This window comes from Tribolium madens, unplaced genomic scaffold (assembly GCF_015345945.1).
Source record: "Tribolium madens isolate multiple individuals breed KSU strain unplaced genomic scaffold, Tmad_KSU_1.1 Scaffold_2;HRSCAF=44;Tcas5.2_LGX, whole genome shotgun sequence".
NCBI classification, from domain to species: Eukaryota; Metazoa; Arthropoda; class Insecta; order Coleoptera; family Tenebrionidae; genus Tribolium; species Tribolium madens.
The window spans coordinates 6,058,593-6,081,847 of NW_025400995.1; the positions used below are offsets into that span (position 1 = coordinate 6,058,593).

A 23,255-nucleotide genomic window follows, 5' to 3' on the forward strand; every position below is an offset into this window, starting at 1 on the left:
AGGTGCTATACCCTGCCTGCTATATTAACTCGATCGGTTTTCAACATACATTTTTCTTTTGAAATTATCGCTACTGTGAGATATTTACAAATAATAGATTTGTTATTTTTTGACGGAAATTGCCTCAAAAAGCTTTCAATTGAATCAAGTGTCTTGATAAGTTCATTTACGCAAACAAAATATCTGATCAATGATTACTACTTCATTTAGCAATTAAATATGAAATTTGGGTACTTGATGATTAATTATTATCATGCAAGGTAAGTATGTATATAAACTTAATTGTGAAACTAGATCGAATAGTTTTATTTTGAATTAATAATTAATTAAGACTTTTCAAAATAAGGGCAGTTTAATTCTAAGACACACTTGCAAGATCAGCACTGCTGTCTTAATACGATAAGTAAATCTTTTTGTATTAAGATTAAAATGGTTGGACTATTTTTTTTGTCATATTAACATTGAAGCATTATTATTACTTACGTGCTAATTTAAATATTTACTTAGTCAATCTGTGTGGTATTGTGAAAAAATTGAAAGTTATACAACTTGGAAAAATTTAATTTATTATTTTAATCTAATTACTGTTACATTTCTGGGGATTAAGTTTTATGTCGTACTAAATACCACGTCATATTGTACACATCGAAAAACAAATAAAATTATAAAACCAGTGGAAACTATATAAAATTTCCTCAAAATTAAATGAATCATTTTAAATATTCATCTAGCGTTTTTTTATCTTGAATTAAATTTCAAACGTCTTGGTGATAGTGGTATTTAATTTTATTTTCACGTCTTTTAGAAGTCACATTTACAACAAAATGTAATGTAATGCAATGATTTCGCAAAATTATCTTTACGGAAAATTTGGTTAATAGTTAATAATAATTTGTAAATAATTAATAAGCAGAGAGCTAAGTAGTAATAGTTTGTCAGAGTAAGTAATTATGTTTATAACAGATCATAGGTAAAATGAGTTTTAACTCATAGTTAAGTGATTATCAATTTTGACATTCGTAACCTGGAAGTCTTGTTTAGGTTAAAATAGTTTAAACCTAATTCTAACAATATGATCGAGATTTACCATAGCAAATCCTTGCCGGTCCGATAACCCAAAGGTTCAATTTTTTATATCTAAGATCTTAGATAAATAGAGTTACTGATAAAAAATATGGACGACATAAAAGTATAGAAGATAACACAGTAATTTAACAAAAGTTGAATTCATATTTCAATTTGTATTTTTGAAAAAATCCTTGAAATTTTACAAGTTATCAAGATCTTACATTTTTTAAACAGATTTGTGATTTTTATTTAAACATTTCCACTACCAACAACTTAATGTGGTGTATATTTAAGGATTTACGAGCTATGCAGAGAAATGTATGAACAGCTCTTGTATTAAATAATTTGTCTTTAAATGGACCAAGTATTATTAAAATTGAGGTCAGCGCTAAGCTTATACATATAGGTACCTATAAAATGAAATGTGTTTTAATTAATCATTTTATTTATGAAATTAAGAACAATGACGATAAACACTTTTATGTTTAGAAATTAATATTTGGACCGTAGTAGTAGAATATATTATTTTCTATATAGTTGAATTCAATATATTTAATTGAAATAAATTTTTATGGTTAAGTACAAAAAAAAAACTAATTTTCTTTATCATAAAATTTTATTGTATTTGTAATAGTTGAGTGTTTATCTCTACGTCTCAAAACCATCAATGATTTTTTAAGCAGGAGATTCTATTTCTCGAGTGGAAATTGAATTAGATCAGCGTTTTACAATGAAATAAATGTACATGTAATAGGTATATGCCAGCTTTCAGGGAGTCTGGAGCCTTAACTGAAATACTAATGAACTTATTGGAACAAAAAGATATTTCTAGGCAGTGGTGTACTAAACTCTTAACGGGTCCGTGTTCTATCGTGGCTGCACGGGCCCCCTTCCCACACCTACTATGGCAGTGTTAAAATCAATAATTATTTTTATATCATTCAAAAAAATATACCAGGTGAATAAAAAGTATGGAATCAAACGTTTTTTGCTTAAACTATTAATTTTTTGGAAAAACTAATTGATTAATGATAAAGTACTATAAAAATTTGATGTTTTATTATCAAGAATAAAATTTTTCAATTTTTGTTTTTTGTTTTTGAGTTGTACAAAAATGTTATTTTTTTACAAGGCTATAAAACTATTTTAAAGGTAATGATCTAAGGATTACAACTATCTATATATTTTGGCTGTAAATTTACAGGACAATTACAACTCAAGGCCAGTAAATTTCAAGAAAATTTACAAGATAATACTTGTATTTTAATTTTTGCAGTAACTGATATGAAAATTTACATTTTTTTTAATATCACAAAACTAATGTAAAGTTCATAATACAATTGTTGTAAAATCACACAATTACTTTAAATTTGGACTTTACAATGTAAACTGATAAAATCTTTTGTAAAAACACAAGCAAGTTAATTTACATAACACTTGTGAATAAGAACCAATGAAAAGTTTTGTAACGGTCACGTGGTTTTACATAACATATTATCAGTAACAAAGTGTTGCATTAAAGTTGCTAATTCAGGACCAAAAACACATCTTGTAAACCCCTATTTTTACCATGTAAAATTTACTTAGCAATATGTAATTTACCAATGTAATAATAAAACCAATGTAAATTTACTATGTATTTTTCATTTTTAATTGTAAAATCAATTTACAACAAAATGGAAAAATTACAGCATTTTGTAAAAATATATGGAGCATGTAATTTACGTCACTGTTTTTGCTCACAAAAAACTATTATCTATATTGTAATTTCACAGTAAAATTTTTTTCAGTGTACTTATAAGTCAATTTTTTTAAATGAAAGGCTCCATTTTTCTTTTTTTTTTTTTGTTAAATGGAGGAGAATTTAATTCTGCGTAACATTTTCTATACCTATGAGTTCAAGAAAACATAACAATTTTTAGTATTCAGTACCTAATTTTAACAGCTAATATAAAAAAAATATTTTGGACTTTCTTAAATTTGTAATTTGTAATTGGACAACGGAAAGGGCCCCTGCGGGGTGTGGGCCCCTTTGAGGTCTGGGCCCGTGTTTCGTGGAATCCACGGAATCCTGCTTAGTACGCCACTGTTCCTAGCTATGTCGAGAGGGGAAATAGGACGACATTACCACAAACTTTGCTACATTTTAATTTTGCTTAATTTTACGCAAAAATGGCATTTTGATGGTTTTTATTTTTTTTTTAATATTGTAGGGTAATCAAATAATCATAGTAGAATGGACAGGGCCGTCCTAAGATATTTGGCGCTTTTGGGCTACTAAAAATAAGGCGCCCCTTATAAGAAAATACATGAAAGGGAGATTACCACTGATGTAGTTATATCATGTGTTCAAATGAAAAGTTCAAGTTGTTCATAGAAGAAGATGTAGTAAAATACGAATGTGTTTTTTTGTTTCTCTAAATTTTAATCACATTTGACGATTGACATTTCATTAAAATTTTGGTGTCGTTTCGTTCAGTTGTGGTTTAATACTTTCATTGAATTTTTTGGCGAGCAAATTATTTACACAAATTATTTTTTAGTTTTGAAAAATGCCTTAAAAATTTGCAGAAAATCATATGTTTTGTAAAATACCTACCTACTATGTTGCAAATATGACAACATTTTTTTAAGTTGAACGGAGGAATCAAGGCTTTACTTAGGTCTAAATTTGTTATTTTTATAAAATTAAGTTTAAAATGCATTATTTCTTAATTTCGTTGAAGGTCACTATAGTTTGTGAACTTTGTGAGTTAAGTTAAAGCCACCTGTTATTATATAATAGATATACAGGGTGCGTTTAGTGCAGATGCGAACCAAAAAAAAGGTTGCTTTTATTGACGTTCTGTAGATGTCGCTTTATGTTAAAATGGTGAATTGTTGATGTAAATTACAAAACACAACTGAAATTTGCGCAGTCGAGAATCTGAAATGTCTGGTCTGCGCAACGTCCAATATTGTGTTCTCGAATATGGCGAAAGTAGTGAATGTACGTGTTGTGATAAATGCTCTATTGTGACTTACTATGTTTGAAAATGGATAGTAACGTGATTATTTATACAAAGAAAGTGTGATAATAGTGTAAATATATATTTTGTTGTAATAAAAAAGGAAATACCAAAATGTCTACAGATAAAATAAAAGTTGCAGTTAGGGTCCGTCCTTTTAATCGTAGAGGTACGTAAAATTACCGAAAATTTTTGCAAAAAAAATATTTCTGTCAAGTTTTGAAACGACCCTAAACCGAAATTTTTCGTGTTGTTATTGTTGTCCTCCGCGTAAAGTTGATAATGAACAGATGAAACATCATCAATGACTAAATTTATTTATTGCTATTGCAACATACAGGTGAGACGTCAGAACGTCTAAATTGTTGCAAATTGAATTTTTTTTCCTGGAAAATTTTGTTATTGTTTTGGTTGTTTTTGCAGAGCTCGAATTGGGTACACAATGTGTTGTCAAAATGGAAAAACAACAAACTCTTCTTCAACAGCCTACGACCCTGGATAAAATGGAAAGGTAAGGAAAATAAAGGGAAAAGTGATATTTTCACAAAGTCATCTTTCGATAAATCCAATTCGTGCGTAAAAGTTTAGAAAGGATCGAAACTGATGTGTTGTGAGTTCGAGTACGTTTTCAATTCTAATAGCATTTCGAGACAAATGTTCCGACAATAATTATGAATAATTCATAAAAGGGCGAATGAAAAAGCCGAAGTAAACGATGCCGCAGCAATTACACCAATAAACATGATGTTTGTACTTTTACACACGCTTACGTTCTCTCTCATTAATATTCCCGTCGTAATTTTGCTTTGTCTATGTCAGAAGGCCCAAATGTCTATGTATATTAACACGGATTGAGACTCCCAGCCGTTATTGTTTATTAAAAAACTTCACTCCGGGTTAACAAAAGTTATCACCGTTTATGCGACGAGAGACGAGACGAGACGGTGACGAGCAGAATTTAAATTCCACTAAAAATGGAAAATTTTGGCAGATAGATACCGTACCTCAGCAAAATTAAACTTCCCCTCTATTTCAAGATTAACATCAGCCATTTCAGCCAAAATCCGACATAAATCGAGCCCTTGTTGCCCATCTTTTCTCGCGAAATTCACAATCGTCAAAAAACATTTCCAAATCTCACTCAACTTAATATTTAATCCGATCAAATCCCGAAAGAAACATACACTCGAACGCGCACTAATCTCCGAGGAGGTCCCCACACGCAGATTCCACTCTTTCCAAATAAATAATAATACAGAAAATGAGCTTTAGAAAACCATTACCGAGTACATTTATGTATGTCCAATCATAACATAAAACGCGCTTTTTGTTGGCTATAAATAGAAACGGTGTCTATTTCGAAAATCAATAGATGAGGATAAAAAATTCGAAACCTGCAACAGTTTCTGGCATGTTCTGAACTTGAAATCTAAATTGGACGTAAAATTAATTATATGGAAAGTTTTCGTAAAATAAATAATTGTTATAATATGATTTTTCTAACAGCTGTTAACTTTGTCGAGGCATTTTCGCTCCCTCGTCACCGAAAAAACCAAATTAATTCTCCTTTCATGCAACCACGATAAATAATCTCGTTTAGTTAACACAGTTATCAAGTTCAATAGAACAAAACTTAATTTCTTTTTAATCGCGAAATATTTTGACGGTCTAGAAATTGTCTTAACACTGATTGGTAAATTAACGCGTTTTTATTGGTCGAGCTCTGCTTTGTTTTTGGTGTCAAAACTAGATAAGAACGCCTTTTCAACAAAAAATTGTTTCGTGCCGTACTGTCATTGTATTAATTTCAGCCAATGGTGTTTATACTGTGGACGTGAATAGCGTATTGAAACGTCCATTTTCTCTCATTGCTCCTCCAATAAATTACTTTTTAGACGCTGTCATCGATAATGGGCGCTGTAAACGACTTTGAAACGTACTTGTATCGCCGATTTAATTGATTGAAATGCAAATACTTATGTTTAGTGTTTTTTTAATTGATTGATACCAACAGGCATTCGGCATTCACTTAATCAGTACTTGGAGCAAATCGAGAAATTATTACGCCGGTCATTTACAATTACTAGACTTAGTACCCTTGCGTTTTTTTTGAAATTCTGTCACAATGACGTCAACCATACAAAGACTTGCAAGACTGCTGATGCAACTTTTCATATTTATTTATACATTTCGAAATATTTTTCATCATTTATTGCAATAACTAATGTACCTTCACATTTTATTTTCAAAATTTCAAAATTTCTGCTTTCGAACTTTTTTGTATTTTTACACATCGAAAGTCTAATTTGAAAGATATTTTTAGTTTTTTTTGTAATTGTTGTTTTTGTGATGCTGATTTTGTGTCTTGAGACGAATATGATATTGTCTAATGCTTTGTTTTATAATAATGATAAAAGATAAGGAAAGCCGCAGAATTAACTACCCATGTTTGCGTGTGAGTTTGTGTCATTTAATGATTATTGTAATACATTATATTTCATGTTTACTAAATTAAAATAGACAGAACCAGGGAAAAATTAAATGCATTTGCATTTGTAAAATAAATGTTTAATGGATGGATATGTACTACAACAGAACTTTTTTCTGCTTGATTTCATTTGTTATTTTACGCGTGAACCTAATTAGAACTGGTTATCTAATTAAAATTGTTTTAGAGGCCGGTATGTCAATAATCACACGACCTCGAGGAAACGTTAAGAAAATAAGATAATGTATCGGCTGTTCATAAATAATTGTTAATTCAGTAAAGTGATAAAGCTTGGATTTCCTTGTTATTCATTAATAAATAAATTGAAATGAATTTATATTTTTGGACTATGACCTACTCTACCCGAGAAAATACTGTTATTGGCGTGTGACGCCACTTAAATAAAATATCGATGACGTTATTTCACCTCCAATCATAAAAAATGAACAAATGTCATATGGCGCGATTTTTGCCATTGAAATAATTACCTACATTTTAAAAATTGTTGATAAATATAAATTGCTTGGAGGGAAAAGGACACGCCCTCTTTTCATGTTCACGCAATAGCTTTGTAACCTTTGACTCGACCAAAATAGGTACACAATTCTAAAATGTAAATTAACGTAATTAAAAGTGACAGTTTACAATTCCAGTATATTTAAACAGTTTGTTTGGTAATAAAAGGGAAATGTGTTTTTCTTCTCCCAAAACATGACTATTTATTTTGCTAAGGTTTTCGCTCCAAATCACTTCGGGACAAAATGATTATTAATAGACAAGAAAAATTTCATTTTCCACTTTTGATTAATCGACCAAGTTGACCTGCCGATGCCGTCTCAGGAACTCCGCAGTGTTGCTATTTTTCATCCAAGTGAACTTGATCAATATGTTCGGTTTTTTATTTGCTCTACATAGTTGTTACGCTACCAACTTATCAATTGTTATCAGCGTTTATTTTTGTACCTGTATACCTCTTCAATTGTATTTCAAAAAAAGTTTTATCCACACTGATGAAAATCTGATTGCGTTGTAAAAAATAATTCTCAATTTGTAATTTTTATCAAATAATTACTAATTATTTACACGCCTGTATGTACTTGTAACAATTGTTTGCCACCATAAACTTCATTAGATAACAAGTGTAGTAGCTGTAAGCGAACATCTGTAAGCGGCTTTCTTTATCGATTATTCGGATCGTCGGTTATTATTTATTGTCACGTGACGCGCTGCATATTATTAATTTAAGAGTGAATTTTTCTAAATTGTGTCAGTTTGTTGCAAGAAAAAAATTAGGGAGAAAGTGCTCTATTATTAAAGCATTTTATTTCTTTTGCGTGTTGTAATAATTGCTTTCACAATTATCACTCAAGTATAATATTGTTTGATCCGTGTCATGTTGCCACGTCAAGATTAAATCAAATAATTCTGTAAATACTGATAAGTGATAAAATATTCGTCGGAATTGGATTGCCTCGACGAAAGTTCCAGTGGCCGTCTGGGAAATCTAATGTTTGTAAATCTTGTTTCTCACTTGCAAAAACTGGAAGAATATTCACCAATGATGTAGGTATCATAAAGTTACTTTTCTTCTAGGATAAAGGGGTTTTATAGTGAAGGACGCAGAGTGGCCACCTGCGTGCCCATTATTTTTTAACGAGTACTTAGCTCTTTCCGTCTAATTGCACTCGATGGGGTGCCGGAACCTTACCTTGCTAATTTAAAATTCTTCCCCAGATTAAAGTTATTGTTTGGAAATGTGTATTATGTTAATTCAGTCATTTCCTCACGACTTTAAAACTTTCCAGCAATTTTCCTTAAGGTGCGAGCTAAATTGAATAATAAATAAAGGAAACTTTCCACCTACATGATATTTTTTTTATAATTATGTTCGCATGTCAGAAAAGTGCGCGCACCGAGACTTGGAGATTAATTCAGATGAACATTAACACTTGAATTAATCTAGGATGCAGGTTTATTTGGGCTGCGATTGCGTGATTTTAGGTATACAAAATTTAAAAGTCAGAATGGAGATACAGAGAAAGGTTTAGCTTGGAAAGAAACCTTACATGGGTGGGTTGTTAAGATTTTATTGCAGCGGTCGCTTTACCTGAAAATAATCAGATGCTGGAACACTTATTAGGATTTATGTCAGCTGTTTCGGACTTAATTCTCTTAGTAAATTTTAACACGTTCTGGATATTTTGAAGAAAGTCAAAGTCCACGAGCAGCACGAAGAAGCGTGGGGGAGTACGCAAAAGGAGTTTTTGAATCGAATACCTTTTGCTCTGTATTTACAAAATAAACTACTTTTCTTGAGAATTACGGTCTTTCTTAATTATTTCACAAGAGTAAAGATATACAAGCTACAATTTTTGAAATAAGTAAAGTAAATTGACTTTATTTTCTGCTCGAGTTCAAGTTTCTGTTGATTTACCTATTTTTAGCACTGACTAAAATTGTTTCAAGAGATTTATGATAAAGGGGTTTTGACTTTGAAGTTTCATACAAACTCAAAATCACCCATGTAATAAAATACATACAGAAGTTTCAAACTCGTTCGTTGGGTCTCACAGATATCTAGTTGAAAAACTTACTGACTTACTTAGGAAGTGCAGATAAATGAACATTTTTCCAAACTTCTTTGCGAGTTGCGACAGATTCGTGACTATATTTTTGATATCGCGACATTTTTACATTTTGAACAAAATTTGTAATTACTTAATGATTGGAAATGAATTTGAAAAATATTTTTTTTTAATCAAGAAATATATAAAATTGACAGTCAAAACCGATCAAATTCTGAGTAAGAAGTAGGTATACAAGGTATAATAAGTATTTATAATTCTTGTTGGTTCATGATAAAGATAACCTATTGTTTTTCGAAATGGTTTCTGATAAATTTTTGGAGAAATCTTGTCAAATAGGTTACATCTTTGGTCAGATTATATCTATTCTTCCTTTTAAATCTCGATTATTTGTAAGTGCGTCTTGTCAAAGTCAGTGTTAAGAAATAGGGCAAAGGCTTTGAACAGTGTGGATTTCTTAAGAAAAAACGGGATTAAAGCCACCAAATACACGCGAACTGTACTCAAAGCTGAAGTTAAGATGTTTGGAAGGTTTTTTTAAGAACAACTTACTGGCGCTACAGAAATAAATATATTAATCGCCAGAACTCACCAAATGCAACATTTTTATTATTTTTTCGAAAACGCAAACGCAAAATCCTGAGTCAATTGGAGTTGTAATTTCGGCAAGACACGCATTTTTCTCGGAATACAATATAAGGAAATAGTTCGCAATCTGCTTGGAGATACAGTTTCGACTAGAGACGTGTTTTTGGTTTTTTGACTTTTTAAAATAAAAAAGGCATAACTCGGAAACAATCGATACAATATGAAAAGATAATAACAAAAAATGTAATAACTGTGCATAATAATACCTCGAAGAATACGAACATTTGAAACAGTTTTTAAGAACCATAGGCTAGCATATCCACATACTCACTGTATTTTACCGGCATTTTAACACAAAATTATGCAAACACAACTCGGATATCAAACTACAATAATAATTGTCACCTGAAAACACTTTTAACTTGAATTTATGTCGAAACTTGCAAAGACACCTCGTCAAAATTGTTAAAAATAATCAGGGTAATTATTTCTGTAACTGAACGGCTCGTCCAAGGGACAAAATGACTGAAAAAATGTAGATTTCGCAAAAATACTACATATAAAGTGTTGCATTGGGTGAGTTCTGTAAGTGGTTAAAATTTATATACTTATTTCTGTTACACGTTATACAAACACTTGCGACAAAAGCAGCCTTAATTGAAAAACTCTGTGTTTTGTAAGTTTGAAAATTTGAAAATTGTATTCAAAAAAGGGCATTAGGTACAGAATGTAGCTGCAATACTTGAAATGGGCGAAACTTCTGTACACAGGATCACTCGTAAATATTTTGGTTGTGGGAAAAGTTTTGATACGGAATCGGCAAGGAAATTGTATTGTTTCAGACAAATCTCTGAGGTAACAGTTAGGAAAATGTTAGGTTAACAGTGTTCTGTAAATGCACATTTAATGGATAGAGGAAGTGAATTAGAAACTATAAAGTCTGAAATAATAATGTATTGGCTTGCTTTGTCTCCCGGAATACTGGATAAAACTAGATTTTCGTATCGATTCCAATAAAATAATAAACGTAACGAAGCTCCAGTTAATTAATTTAGGTAGAAAGAATCGTCGATCCAATCTACATAGACAATAAAAATTAGCGTGGACCGAAAGTCGAGAAAGTTAAATAGCGTTACAAAATCGTCATGCTGATTGCTATTTTAAAAGTTACACATTTTGTGAAATACAGTTATGAGTTCCTCAAAGAACACAAATAGAGCGCATACTCACTAATCTGAAATGATATCTGTAATTTGACGTGGGCTGCGTAATCCATATGTAAAATCGAAAAATTGCATCGGAATTTCATTAAAATGCTATTTCTGGAAGTCAACCACGTTGCTTGAGTCAAGTATGTAATTAGGGTTCTATTGACAGAGGGTTTGTAATCTTGGGAAATTTGTTTGGTGTCATCGTACGATCGATTTCGGTTAGCACATGCAGTGAAAATAATGTAGACCGAGGACGTTTAACAAACAACCATTTTAGTAATTGAAGGTGGGATCGATGAGGAAAGTGAAATGAAATAATTATTAGGTTCGGGGTGAAATATGATAGGTGAAGAGAAATTTTAACTGCAACTGTCTTGTTTCCGGTCTTCTCAAGTCCCGAGCGCTATTTCCGGAGTATTTCTATTTCTGGAAAAGAATTCACGCGTTACATATTCCAGACGGTCTCCATTAAACCGAATTTGATTTAGTTATCCCAAAAGTGATTGTCTATATCCGTGAATAATCGATATGATTCATCTCGTTGCAAACAATGGAACTCTTGTAATGATCGCGGAGGTTTTTGCATGTGGAAAATTCATAAAGATTGCTTCTGTAAATTTTTTTCAAAGAAAAATCCTCTTTTGCAGGAAGCCGCCAAAGTCTTTTGCGTTCGACCATTGTTTCTGTTCGGTGGATCCAACCATGGAAGGTTTTGCTTCGCAGGAAGTCGTTTTTGATTGCCTCGGGCGAGATATCCTTGACAATGCGTTCCAAGGATATAACGCCTGCATTTTCGCGTATGGCCAAACAGGTAAATTGCAAACTTTTCTAATAACACAGAAAACTCCAAATGAATATTAAATGCGGACTCAACTTTGCATAACAATCCTCCTTAATTTCGATTAAAGTGAGAAATGAGCCGGGTTTGGTCGGTAAAGCGGACCCATTCATTTTTCCGATTACGTTACGTTGATCTAGCTTGGAAAATTCGTATTCAGGTCATGTGTTGCTTTTTACTAGCTTGATACCGGGATAAAGGAGTCTTTTCGGACTTATTCCATCCATGTTTGCAATTGTGCAACTATTGATTTTCCTTATTTTCACTTTTTGCTCGCGTGTCCTGTTTATTTGTCACACCCCGCTTTTATATCTTTCATTAATTAACTTTAAAGGTCTACTTTAGTGGAGAACACGAAACGTTATAGTGTCCTTTTTGCATATTCGGAAATGACCTCGAGAGTAACAAAGGAAACTAAACTTCTCGTGACCATTTGTTCATCAGAAATTTCTTAAACCTTCACACTATTTCTCGAATCGATCGGGCGCGTCTTTGACCTTCGACATTATTTACATGCTACTTCTTGTTTTTGGCCACTTCTCGAATTTATCGATGTGTCTGATGTGACTCATACTTCACTTTTGCACGAAAGGAAATTCAACGAAATGAGACCTAATTTACCCAATGTTCAAATTTTCCAACCGCGTCAAACCGCGGAAATGCAATTCGAACTAAAATATAGACTTCCTTAACTTTCCATTAGTTTCTCTTTACTCCCTTGGGAATTACGTTCCAAAACTGATTTCATTCACTGTTTAGGTTCCGGTAAATCATATACAATGATGGGTTCACAAGAAAATAAAGGAATTATACCGAGATTATGTGATGCCTTGTTTGGCCTAATTGCAAAACAGCAAAGCTCTGAACTTACTTACAAAGTTGAAGTAAGTTACATGGAAATTTACAACGAAAAGGTAAAATTTGATTTATCTCGGAAAAACAAATTCTGCTTACTTTGGATTTCTGACAGGTTCACGATTTGTTAGATCCTAAAACGAACAAGCAATCATTAAAAGTAAGAGAACACAATGTATTGGGTCCTTATGTCGACGGATTGTCACAGCTGGCAGTGACTTCGTTCAAGGTAGAAATCTATATATTTGGGGAAAATTTCTCTTTTATTATTTTTCTTCTACTTAGGATATTGACAACTTGATGGCTGAGGGTAATAAATCGAGGACAGTAGCTGCGACAAATATGAACAGCGAGTCGTCTAGATCTCATGCAGTATTTACAATTGTTTTGACTCAGACTTTGGTAGATACAAAATCTGGTGTAACAGGTGAAAAAGTTAGTCGCATGTCTTTGGTAGATTTAGCAGGTTCTGAACGGGCTGTGAAAACTGGAGCTGTTGGTGACAGGTTAAAAGAAGGCTCCAATATCAATAAGTAATGATCGTGAAAATGGCAATCAAGGCGTTTTTGACAAATTTGTTTCAGGTCATTAACAACGTTAGGTCTAGTTATATCAAAATTGGCAGATCAATCATCAGGGAATAAAAATAAAGATAAATTCGTACCGTACCGTGATTCAGTTTTAACATGGATATTGAAAGATAATTTGGGTGGTAACAGCAAAACGGTCATGGTTGCGGCAATTTCCCCCGCAGCTGATAATTACGAAGAAACGTTGTCTACTCTTCGGTATGCCGATCGAGCGAAGAGAATTGTCAATCACGCCGTAGTCAATGAGGATCCAAATGCTAGAATCATAAGAGAATTGAGACAGGAAGTCGAAACGTTGAAGGAAATGCTGAAACATGCGACTGTAATATTGCTAAATATAATCAATTCGGTCAGTTTTATGTAAATGCGATTTCAGGGTTCTCCAGTCGGTGATATCCAAAGAGTTGATATTCACCAGAAATTGAGCGAAAGTGAAAAATTATACAAAGAAGTGTCTCAAACGTGGGAAGAGAAACTAATGAAAACGGAACGAATTCAAAATGAACGACAGCAAGCCCTCGAAAAAATGGGAATTAGCATACAGGCGTCGGGTATCAGAGTGGAGAAAAATAAATATTACTTGGTTAATTTGAACGCGGACCCGTCTCTTAACGAGCTCCTCGTCTATTATTTGAAAGAACGAACGGTGGTTGGAGCGAGGAGTTCCGATTCGGGGGTGGAACCCGATATACAATTGTCGGGTTTGGGGATTCAGCCCGAACATTGCATAATTACCATCGAAGATGGCGGATTATTTTTAGAACCTGTGGCAAACGCACGTTCCTACATCAACGGCTCTCAGGTTACCCAAAGGACGCAGTTGAGGCACGGGGATCGGATAGTTTGGGGCAATCACCATTTCTTTAGAGTAAATTGCCCGAGATCAGTTTGTAAGTTTGAAACAAATCGCGTCAATTGTCGCCTTGACGATTAACTTTTAAGCTGCCACTTCGGAACCTCAAACACCAGCACAAAATATCGATTATAATTTTGCTCGTGACGAACTTATGCTAAATGAACTTATTAACGATCCGATACAAGCTGCTATCTCCCGTCTTGAAAAACAACACAAAGAGGATAAACAAGGTACGAATCATTAATCTCGCTTTTTTCTTTGCGAAAATATTTCTCTCGTTTATAGTCGCATTGGAAAAACAACGAATGGAATATGAAAAGCAATTCCAACAGCTGAGAAACATTATGTCACCCTCAACACCGTACCCTCCCTATTCTTATGATCCCTTGAGAGCCAATTTTGGAAAAACAACTCCTTGCACACCTACGACACAAATGAGAGTTGAAAAGTGGGCACAAGAAAGAGATGAAATGTTTAAAAGGAGTATAGGGCAATTGAAAGAAGGTATATATCACGCTAATTCCCTAGTGCAAGAAGCCAACTGTTTAGCCGAACAATTGGGACGGCAAACGAAATTTAGTGTTACTCTACAAATACCTCCGGACAATTTAAGTCCCAATAGAAGGGTAAAACAAAAACATTTTTATTTCCATCACGCTTTCTATTCTCCTATCAATTTCTAGAAAGGTGCATTTGTAAGCGAACCTGCCATTTTAGTCAAACGTGGAACACAAAATCAAGTATGGTCGATGGAAAAATTAGAGAATAAAATTATTGACATGCGAGAACTCTACGAAGAGAAGAAAGAACAAGATCTTTCAAAAGAATCACCAGTCAAAGGTCCTGATCCGTTTTTCGAATCGCAAGAAAATCACAATTTGATTGGTGTAGCAAATATTTTCCTTGAATGTTTGTTCCATGATATCAAACTTGATTACCATACACCTATAATAAGTCAACAGGGTGAAGTTGCCGGTCGCTTACAGGTAAGTCTTGTCTGGCAAAACACAACATGTTTGCTTAATCGTTTTAATTAAGGTTGAACTTAGTCGCGTTGCCGGAACTTTCCCACAAGATAGGATATGCGAAGCTGCTTCAGATAGTTCCTCTGATAGCAGTCACGATGATGAGGAACATGGTACTCCAAGTGTTACCTGCCGCGTTCACATCAAACAAGCATCTGGTTTACCTTTATCTCTTTCACACTACGTATTTTGTCAATATACTTTTTGGAATCACCCTGAACCAATAGTGGTACCTACAAACTCGGACGTTTCCACTTTCCAGTTGCCTGTTACTAAAGATTCTACTGTTTTTAAATTTGACCATGTAAAAGACTTCGTCGTACCTGTAACTGAAGAGTTCCTTGAGCATTGTGCAGAAGGAGCACTTTCTATTGAAGTTTGGGGCAATAGAAGTGCTGGATTTTCTAAGCACAAACCCGGCTGGGAAGTTGAGCAACAATTAGCCACAGCTCGATCTTTAGTCGATCGATGGTCCGAATTGACCAGAAAAATCGAACTTTGGGTCGAAATCCAAGAATTGAACGAACAAGGAGAATATGCCCCGGTTGAAGTTACCACCAAAAATGAAGTTTCAGCGGGCGGAGTGTATCAATTGCGTCAAGGCCAACAGAGACGAATTCAAGTCAGAGTAAAACCGGTTCAAAATTCAGGCACACTACCAATAATCTGTCAGGAAATCGTCAAAATTGAAGTTGGAGGAGTAATGGTACGAAGTCGTCTCCAAAAACATTTGGATTCGTATCAAGAGGAAGACTTGACGCTTTTGAGAGAAAAATGGAACGAGGCACTTCTGAGGAGACATCAATACTTAGAGCAACAAATCAAAAAACTTTTGGAGAAATCAAACAAAACTGACCAGGATTGTGAACGAGAACAGAGTCTAATGGACCAATGGGTGAATTTAACTGAAGAACGCAATGCTGTAATCATTCCGAAACCTGGAGCTGGCATTCCTGGTGCTCCTGCTGTGTGGAGTCCACCACCTGGGATGGAACCTTACGTTCCGGTTCTATTTTTAGATTTAAATGGTAAAACTTACAACTTTGTGACAACTCCGGTAATAATAAAAATTCCAGCCGATGACTTTAGTACACACCAATCTGGAGTTGAGGTTACTGTTGCTGGTGCTAACTCGATCTTGCCTAAAGAAGTTGGTAGTACGTTTTACAGTCTACACATATTGCATCATTTGGAAAAAGATGTGTGTGCTGTAGCTAGTTGGGACTCTTCGATTCATAACAGTTCTCATTTGAATAAAATAACAGAACGTGAGTTTTGTTTTAATGAAATTAATCACACAAATCATTTTTTTTTTCGTAGCAATGGAACGTGTCTATATGATTTTAAGAATCACAGTGAGGTTGTCACACCCAGCACAGATGGATTTAGTGCTCAGAAAACGTTTATCTTTGAATATCTATAAGAGACAGAGTATTACCGATCGAATTAAACGAAAAATTGTTCGTTCGGATGTCATAACTCAATGTGGTGTTACGTACGAGGTTGTTTCAAATGTACCCAAAGCTAGTGAAGAGTTGGAAGATCGTGAATCTTTAGCCCAGCTTGTGGCTTCTGGAGAAGATTCATCTTTGTGCGATGGGGAGACTTACATCGGTGACTAGATATTTTCCTTTATTTTATCAAGAGTAATATTTCTCATTGCAGAAAAATATACTCGTGGTGTAAGTGCCGTCGAAAGCATTTTAACATTAGACCGTTTGAGGCAAAGTGTAGCTGTGAAAGAACTTCTTCAAGCTAAAGGGCAACCACTGATGAGAAAAACTGCAAGTGTGCCTAACTTCTCCCAGGTAACTACTTTTTACATTATTATGTTAATTCTTTCTGACTTTTGTACATTCTTGCAATCAGGCTTTGGAAACAAAGAATGGGGTACGTCCTCTCTTTGCTTTTATTTTGATTTCATTGTACTATTTTATTGGTATTTTTTCTAGTTCATGAGGTTAGATATGAGCACCGAGTCACTTCATATGTCTCGTTCTGAGAGTGTGTCAGAACTGAACAGTGAACTTCACGGAGTTACGACTCCTTTGAGACCCAGGAGCAGTTTCGGGAAGGATTCTGAAGGCACTCCTTCAAAACCTTTTGGCATAGGTATGTTCCAGCTCTCTGTCGTTTTATTTATAATTAAAACTAATGAAAAACGATAGAATTTAGTTAAAATATAAATGTTTTATTTTAGAGGAATAGTTAATAGCTAGTTTTCAGAGATTTAGATTGTTTGTCAGAATTTGGTGCCAATGCTGGTTACGCTTTGGTCTTTGCTGACTTGGGGTCGTATGTTTTTTTTCAAAACATCTAAATGTTTAACTGAATTAATGAGACGTGCTCATCACGCTAAGACTTTTTAAATGTTAATCTTTATGTTTTCACATTTCAAAATGTGCACTGAATTCTTCTTTCGTTCAAACCAGCTTCTCTGTTTCCTAATATGGTGTTTTTATTGATGTTGGAGCCTGAGGCTCTTCCAACTTGTCAAATTTTTTGCTTGACTAATTTGGATTGAATTTTTTTCTGCAACCACAAGGCTCCATTCTTTCAGGTAAAATGGAGGCTTGCATATTGAGATTGCTATAGGTGGATACAGATCATGACTGTTTAAAGAACCGTCTGCTTGTCTGTAACATGAGTTTTGAGATTACAGTATTTCATGCGTCATATTAGAGCTCCAATTCCGACAGAAAGCACCTAATATATCCAGTAGTGGCAAATGTGATTGCAGTGTTTTGTTTTAGTTGCTTTCATCGGAGAGGTCAGGGCTTAATTCATTTTAGATAATTGACATCTTTTCATAGTTTGTCGTAGTTCATCTCAAAACTATGTTTCTCATGTAGTGTTAGAGAACCGTAGAAAACAACATATTCAGCATGTTTTGGTTATAATTTGCCATTTTAATTTAAGCTTTACATAAGCATCAGTACTATATTAAACTAATAAAGTAAAGCTTTAATGCTATGCTTTAATACGAATTTAAAGAAAGTAAACGTAAAGTAACAAACTGATGAATCATTTCATCTAACAATTGTAATAAAGTCACAGAGACTTACTTAAAACAGTACTGGGTGTAAAGTTAGATCCAACGAATTGGCAAAACTGTGATACCCGTATTATTCTAAGTAAATGTATCCTTAAAACAGCATCGTGAGCATGCGTAGTTATAAAATTAGTATTGAATTACTACTAGGTAACGTCCGATATGTATAATTGGCTATATCTGCATGTTCTGTTTTTTGTTAGACTAAAACAGGTCTCTTTGACTTTAAAATGGTACATGTATCATTTTAAATGTTAGTGATTGTATATATAGATAATAATTATTTGAGGTGTGACCTGATTATAAATACCATACAAAGCAGCACCGTGTTAATTAAGTTTGTAATACAACAACTAATTTATTGTAATATTTCAGCTCGGCCGACTTTCTTAAATCTCAGCTTAAATCTGAACTCTTTGCGATTACAACAACCTGCAGGAAGTTCAAAACGTATGTCGTCATTCTCCTACATTCGGCTTATGTTTTTTATTGTTTTATGTTGATTTTAGCATGTTTTTATTTTTGTAGGTTGGTTTGATTTTTGTTTGCACTTAAATTCTGCTTTGTCATTTGTCTAACTCGATAAAATTTCAGTGTTTCCTGGTATTACTTCACCTGCCAATACCAAGTTGGGGTTAAGAATGACAACTCTTCATGAAGAACAACCTGCGTTACCTCGAAAACATTCTTTGGATATTTTGAGTGATGACACAATAGAAGAGCAATGTGAAGACGGTCATGATGAAAAACAGGAAGTTACTGTAAGTGACGATTCGAGTTTCGATGCACTCAAATTAATAATTACTTGTAGTATAATGTGAGGAGTAGAACGAACGGACGACGAACAATTCCAACTTCACGAACTCTAGACTCTCTTGTAGAACTAGCTCCCAAATCTGGTACACCTTCTACGACTTCAAGTGGTTATGGTTCTCAAGCAGTTTCATCAACAAATTTATCAAGTGACGATTCAATGTCGTTACGGAGTATCAGTGTTGATGAAACACCGGATTTAGAAGCAAAACCGGTTTCGAATGATTTACAACCGGTTTCTGAAGCAACTGATAGTTCGAGTGAAACTTATCAAGTACTGTCGCTACGAATTGTATTTGCCGATATTTGACTTATTTGTTTTTAGGAAAGCAATTACAGTGAGGAACAAAGTGGTGAAAGCAATGAAAATGTCGACGATTACGTCGCCAATGGCATTGACAATCATTCTGATAATAACCAAGATAAACCTCCATGTGACAACGAAGGAAGCTCAGTAATCAAAACAAATTTATCACCCGGAAAAGTTGTACGACGAAAAAAATCATCAAAAACGCAACACTCACAGCGAGCATCATTCCCACAAATACGACCACAATTATCAGAAAGTAAAGTTGCTCAAAATTTTGAACAAAGTCTAATTAACACGAATTTAATACATGATGACGAAGGATTAGACAGTTCGACTGATCGATTAGAAGGTTTGTGATTATCACAGTGTCGTTTAAATTTCTAATTGGGTGTTTCTAGATGATTCAGAAAATAATTTCGGATCCAAACCTGATTTAACAAAATTGTCAGATGTTCCCGTCCCGGATTGGGTCATATTGGGCGAAAGTGTTCTTATAAGACCTTACAATTCGTCAGGTGTTGTTGCTTATATTGGCGGCACTGAATTTGCCTCTGGCACTTGGATTGGCGTTGAGCTTGATGCCCCGAAAGGTAAAAACGATGGAAGTGTCCAAGGAGTCCGCTATTTCAGCTGTCGGCCAAAATACGGTATGTTTGTACGTGCTGATAAGTTGATATTAGATCGAAGAGGACGTGCAATGCGTGCTTACAAGGCTGATTCTCTTGCCAATAACAATAAGTGTGCGACTGGGAAAGGTAAATGATTTTTTCGTTTTAATATTTGGTAGTCATGAATGATATTGTAGGTGATGGCCTTCCCAGGTCGCGTTCGCGAGGCGAAGGGCTGAATAGTGTGGGGACAAGACCCAGTTCTAAAGCCAAATAGGCACAATAACTAGTCCCCTCCAATAATCCACCCGATTTTATGTATTATTGTGTGTTAAAAACACATTCCATGTGTGTAGCTGTGCCGTCCATTTATGTGGCATAGAAACTTCCTAACTATTTTTTAAAAAGATGGTTTTTTATTTGATTTTGCTCTTTTTGATTTGCATTGCTGTTTGGTTGCACTTTTGCGATTTGACTTGGCCAATTGACTAAACGACTACCTCTTTCATTTCCTACGATTACTTATGTACCGGCAATCGTGTAAATTGGCCCACCTAGTTGGTAGTTTTACATGTGCCGTAGCTTAGGTAACACAGTGGCACATATCAAATCACAATTTATGAGCGTCAATGGAGAAATCGTTTTAATCTTGTCAAAATAATCCAGTATTATCAGCTCTTCACGTTATTTCTGGAATAATGGAGGCAAGAGCTTTCGTACCTTGATAGTTGAACGGGTTATTTGAGGATTAAATAAATTGTTTGTGTTTGTTTTTATTTTTTACAATTTTCCTTGGTTTTTATATTTTAAGAATTTCTTTCTGTGATAATTGCTGTTAGTTTCCACAGAAACCCTGGAAGTCTATTATTGGCTGTAGAGACAGTCTGTGGGTTATAGGTTTTGCGTGCTGTATAATTGAACAGATATAGTATATAAATATATAATTGTAATAGAATGTAGTTTACATAAAGTATTTAAACAATTTCTGTGTGTTTGTAGAATATATAGTGATAAGATATGATAGGTCTGTAGTGATGATTTTTTGCTATTATTTCGTCACGAGTAAGACTGCATTAAGTTTGTCACTTGCAACGTTTTACATTCCATTTTTAAAATATATGATTATGTAAATTAATACGCAATGTTATCTAGTCTTTACTGTTTGTTTGTTGCTCAGTGATTATGTTAATCACCCATTTGATTCGGGTTTAGTCGTCCAGCCGATATTGGCTTCGGCAAAATAAATACTAGACCTGCACCTGTCCAATTTGAACCGTTCTGTCCAATTTGGGATAATATTTATGTAAAACTATATACCTGATGTAAATTACTAGAAATTCACGCTTCGGTATATTTGCATTTACTTACCCATAATACACCACATTATTATGAGTGTCACTGTATGTTAGTCATTGAACATAATTGTAATATAGTTCTCCCTTGTATTTATATGTTTGTTCATCAAACAGCGTGCCCTCTGCAACTAGGTACTTACACTGATCTGGTTCATTAGTTTCTTTAGTGTCTAATGCGAAGTGCATTTCGGACGCCCATAGCTACACAGTTGAGGCTAGAATTCTGGCCACATGTACATTTTCAAATGTAAATATCGATCATTTTAATATCTGTCATTAAAATGTAGGACGCTTTTATTGTTACGTCATTGCTCTACTTGGGTTTTGTTATTTATTTGGATGTAAGCAGCAAACTGTAATTTTATAGTTGGAAATATTTTACATACATTTTGTGTACATTTTTTGTTGTCTATTGTGTACATCTTTAAATTATTTTAACGCGACTTTTTGTAATAGTTTTTAAAGTTTATTTGTAGCTGTGGTTCTACAAGCAATTTCAATAAATACATATTAAAAACGCTGCCTTTTCTTTCATCAAAGATTTAAAAATACACTTTATTAACACTAAATATACGTACATAAAAATGAGTAAATAGATACAATAACATATTATTGGTTAATACAGTAGATAGATATTCACCAAAACTATTTCTAGGAACAATTATTTTTATCAAACTTCAATAGACGATTGAGTTTTTCTTAACAGATACATTTACAGCCTTTTCGTTTTTTGGCACTTTCGAAATACATATACTCCTGCAAAACAAAATAAATTAATAATTAATTCAAATAATCCCCTCGAAGTCTTACTAGAAGAAAGGCGGCTCCAAGAAGAAGTGCTTTATGTCTCGTGTTATTTTCTTGCCCTGGCATTTGCATGTACAAATTGTAAGCGACTTGAACTTGATCCCACTGATGAATTATACTTCCAATTTGAGTCAATCCGTCGCTGGTAAATATCTGAAAATTGTGGTTTTTGCTCCACATGCACCCAAAAGCAGACTCTGGTCCTTCAATCCTATAAATAATATCCATTTGTTTATTGTAAAGTACAAAGCACGGTTTAGTTGCATTAAATTTTTGCGTTATTTTCCCCAAATACTCTCCAGGAGGAATCCAAACTTCAAGATCCTGAAATAATAAAATAAAGTCAAGTGTTATTTTAATCTTTTCTCCCGACTTGTAAGTAGAAGAAAACAGAGCAGCAGGAACCACAAGCTAGCCGCCGTCTAAATTGTATAGCTTCTTGTTGTGTCGGGTCGTAAAGTCTCATTGTGAAAGCTCGACTTGATCCAAAACAAGTTCGTTGAAATGATGTTGAGCTTTCAGTCGCATAATAAATCGTTTCGCCTCTTGGCACTTTAACTGTGTAACGGTTTTCCGATTCAAGACTTGCCATCACTGGAAGAAACTTTAAAATAAAAAGATAAAATACTAAATATATTTACAGTCTGTTAGTTCAACAGTTTGTTGTATTATTATTTGATGCACATCTTTCAAAAAATCTAAGCCGTGCAGAGGTGAAAAGTGTGAGGTCATCGAGGTTTGCCAGTCTATGGTGGAGACTGGAATTGGCCGTCTTGTTCCCTGGTTCAATCGTTCTGGAAATAATTATGTTTGTCTTGTTTTGTGTTTTGCGCAAACAGTACCTTGCTCCCGGGTTAATGAAGGGGGTTCGGAAACAACGGGGGATGACCCTTCTGAAAAAACTGGCATACTAATATCTGAAAATTTGAATTGTTTTGTATGGTTTAAATGACGATCTTATCAAATGTGAATCATCTGGTACAATTAAAACGAAGTTGACGGTGGTTTTGGACACTTACCTTCAACGGACGGGTCATTTTCGCCCGTTGGAAACATTTTGATTTTTCGATTTTGAAAGTACTTTTATGACTTTTGTTTCACAATATTTGTTGTACGTGGAGGAGAAAAAGGAATGTGTTTTTGTGGCGCAATATCTGGTATCTGTTATATCTAATCTAGTATTGTTTTAGAGGGGATT

The 23,255-nt window shown here is 34.0% G+C and overlaps 2 protein-coding genes across 5 annotated transcripts; one reads left to right on the forward strand and one right to left on the reverse strand.

Moving 5' to 3' along the window:
- The first annotated feature begins 3,999 nt into the window (after positions 1–3,999).
- Positions 4,000–21,761, forward strand: LOC123006752 (kinesin-like protein KIF13A). Of its 2 annotated transcripts, XM_044401490.1 has the most exons (24): positions 4,000–4,245; positions 4,500–4,587; positions 11,596–11,759; positions 12,546–12,700; positions 12,757–12,870; positions 12,927–13,174; positions 13,226–13,553; positions 13,608–14,121; positions 14,174–14,317; positions 14,373–14,713; positions 14,771–15,073; positions 15,126–16,140; positions 16,189–16,380; positions 16,433–16,726; positions 16,778–16,920; positions 16,982–17,002; positions 17,065–17,224; positions 17,658–17,672; positions 18,540–18,614; positions 18,759–18,925; positions 18,976–19,251; positions 19,303–19,636; positions 19,686–20,042; positions 20,093–21,761. In XM_044401490.1, exons 1-24 carry the CDS (start codon positions 4,191–4,193, stop codon positions 20,170–20,172), a joined length of 5,583 nt encoding a protein of 1,860 aa, XP_044257425.1. In that variant the 5' UTR covers positions 4,000–4,190; the 3' UTR covers positions 20,173–21,761. The 2 variants fall into 2 exon arrangements, with proteins under 2 accessions (XP_044257425.1, XP_044257426.1); XM_044401491.1 differs by lacking the exon at positions 16,982–17,002.
- Positions 21,573–23,233, reverse strand: LOC123006756 (phospholipid scramblase 1-like). 3 transcript variants are annotated; one of them, XM_044401495.1, is made up of 6 exons: positions 23,077–23,233; positions 22,900–22,974; positions 22,699–22,851; positions 22,431–22,651; positions 22,061–22,381; positions 21,573–22,006 (listed from the first exon to the last, which is right to left on the reverse strand). In XM_044401495.1, the coding sequence occupies exons 1-6, from the start codon at positions 23,111–23,113 to the stop codon at positions 21,950–21,952; spliced, it is 864 nt and encodes a 287-aa protein (XP_044257430.1). In that variant the 5' UTR covers positions 23,114–23,233; the 3' UTR covers positions 21,573–21,949. The 3 variants fall into 3 exon arrangements, with proteins under 3 accessions (XP_044257430.1, XP_044257432.1, XP_044257431.1); XM_044401497.1 differs by having other exon boundaries at positions 22,900–22,950; positions 23,077–23,232; XM_044401496.1 differs by having other exon boundaries at positions 22,900–22,959; positions 23,077–23,214.
- Between the last annotated feature and the right edge of the window lie 22 nt (positions 23,234–23,255).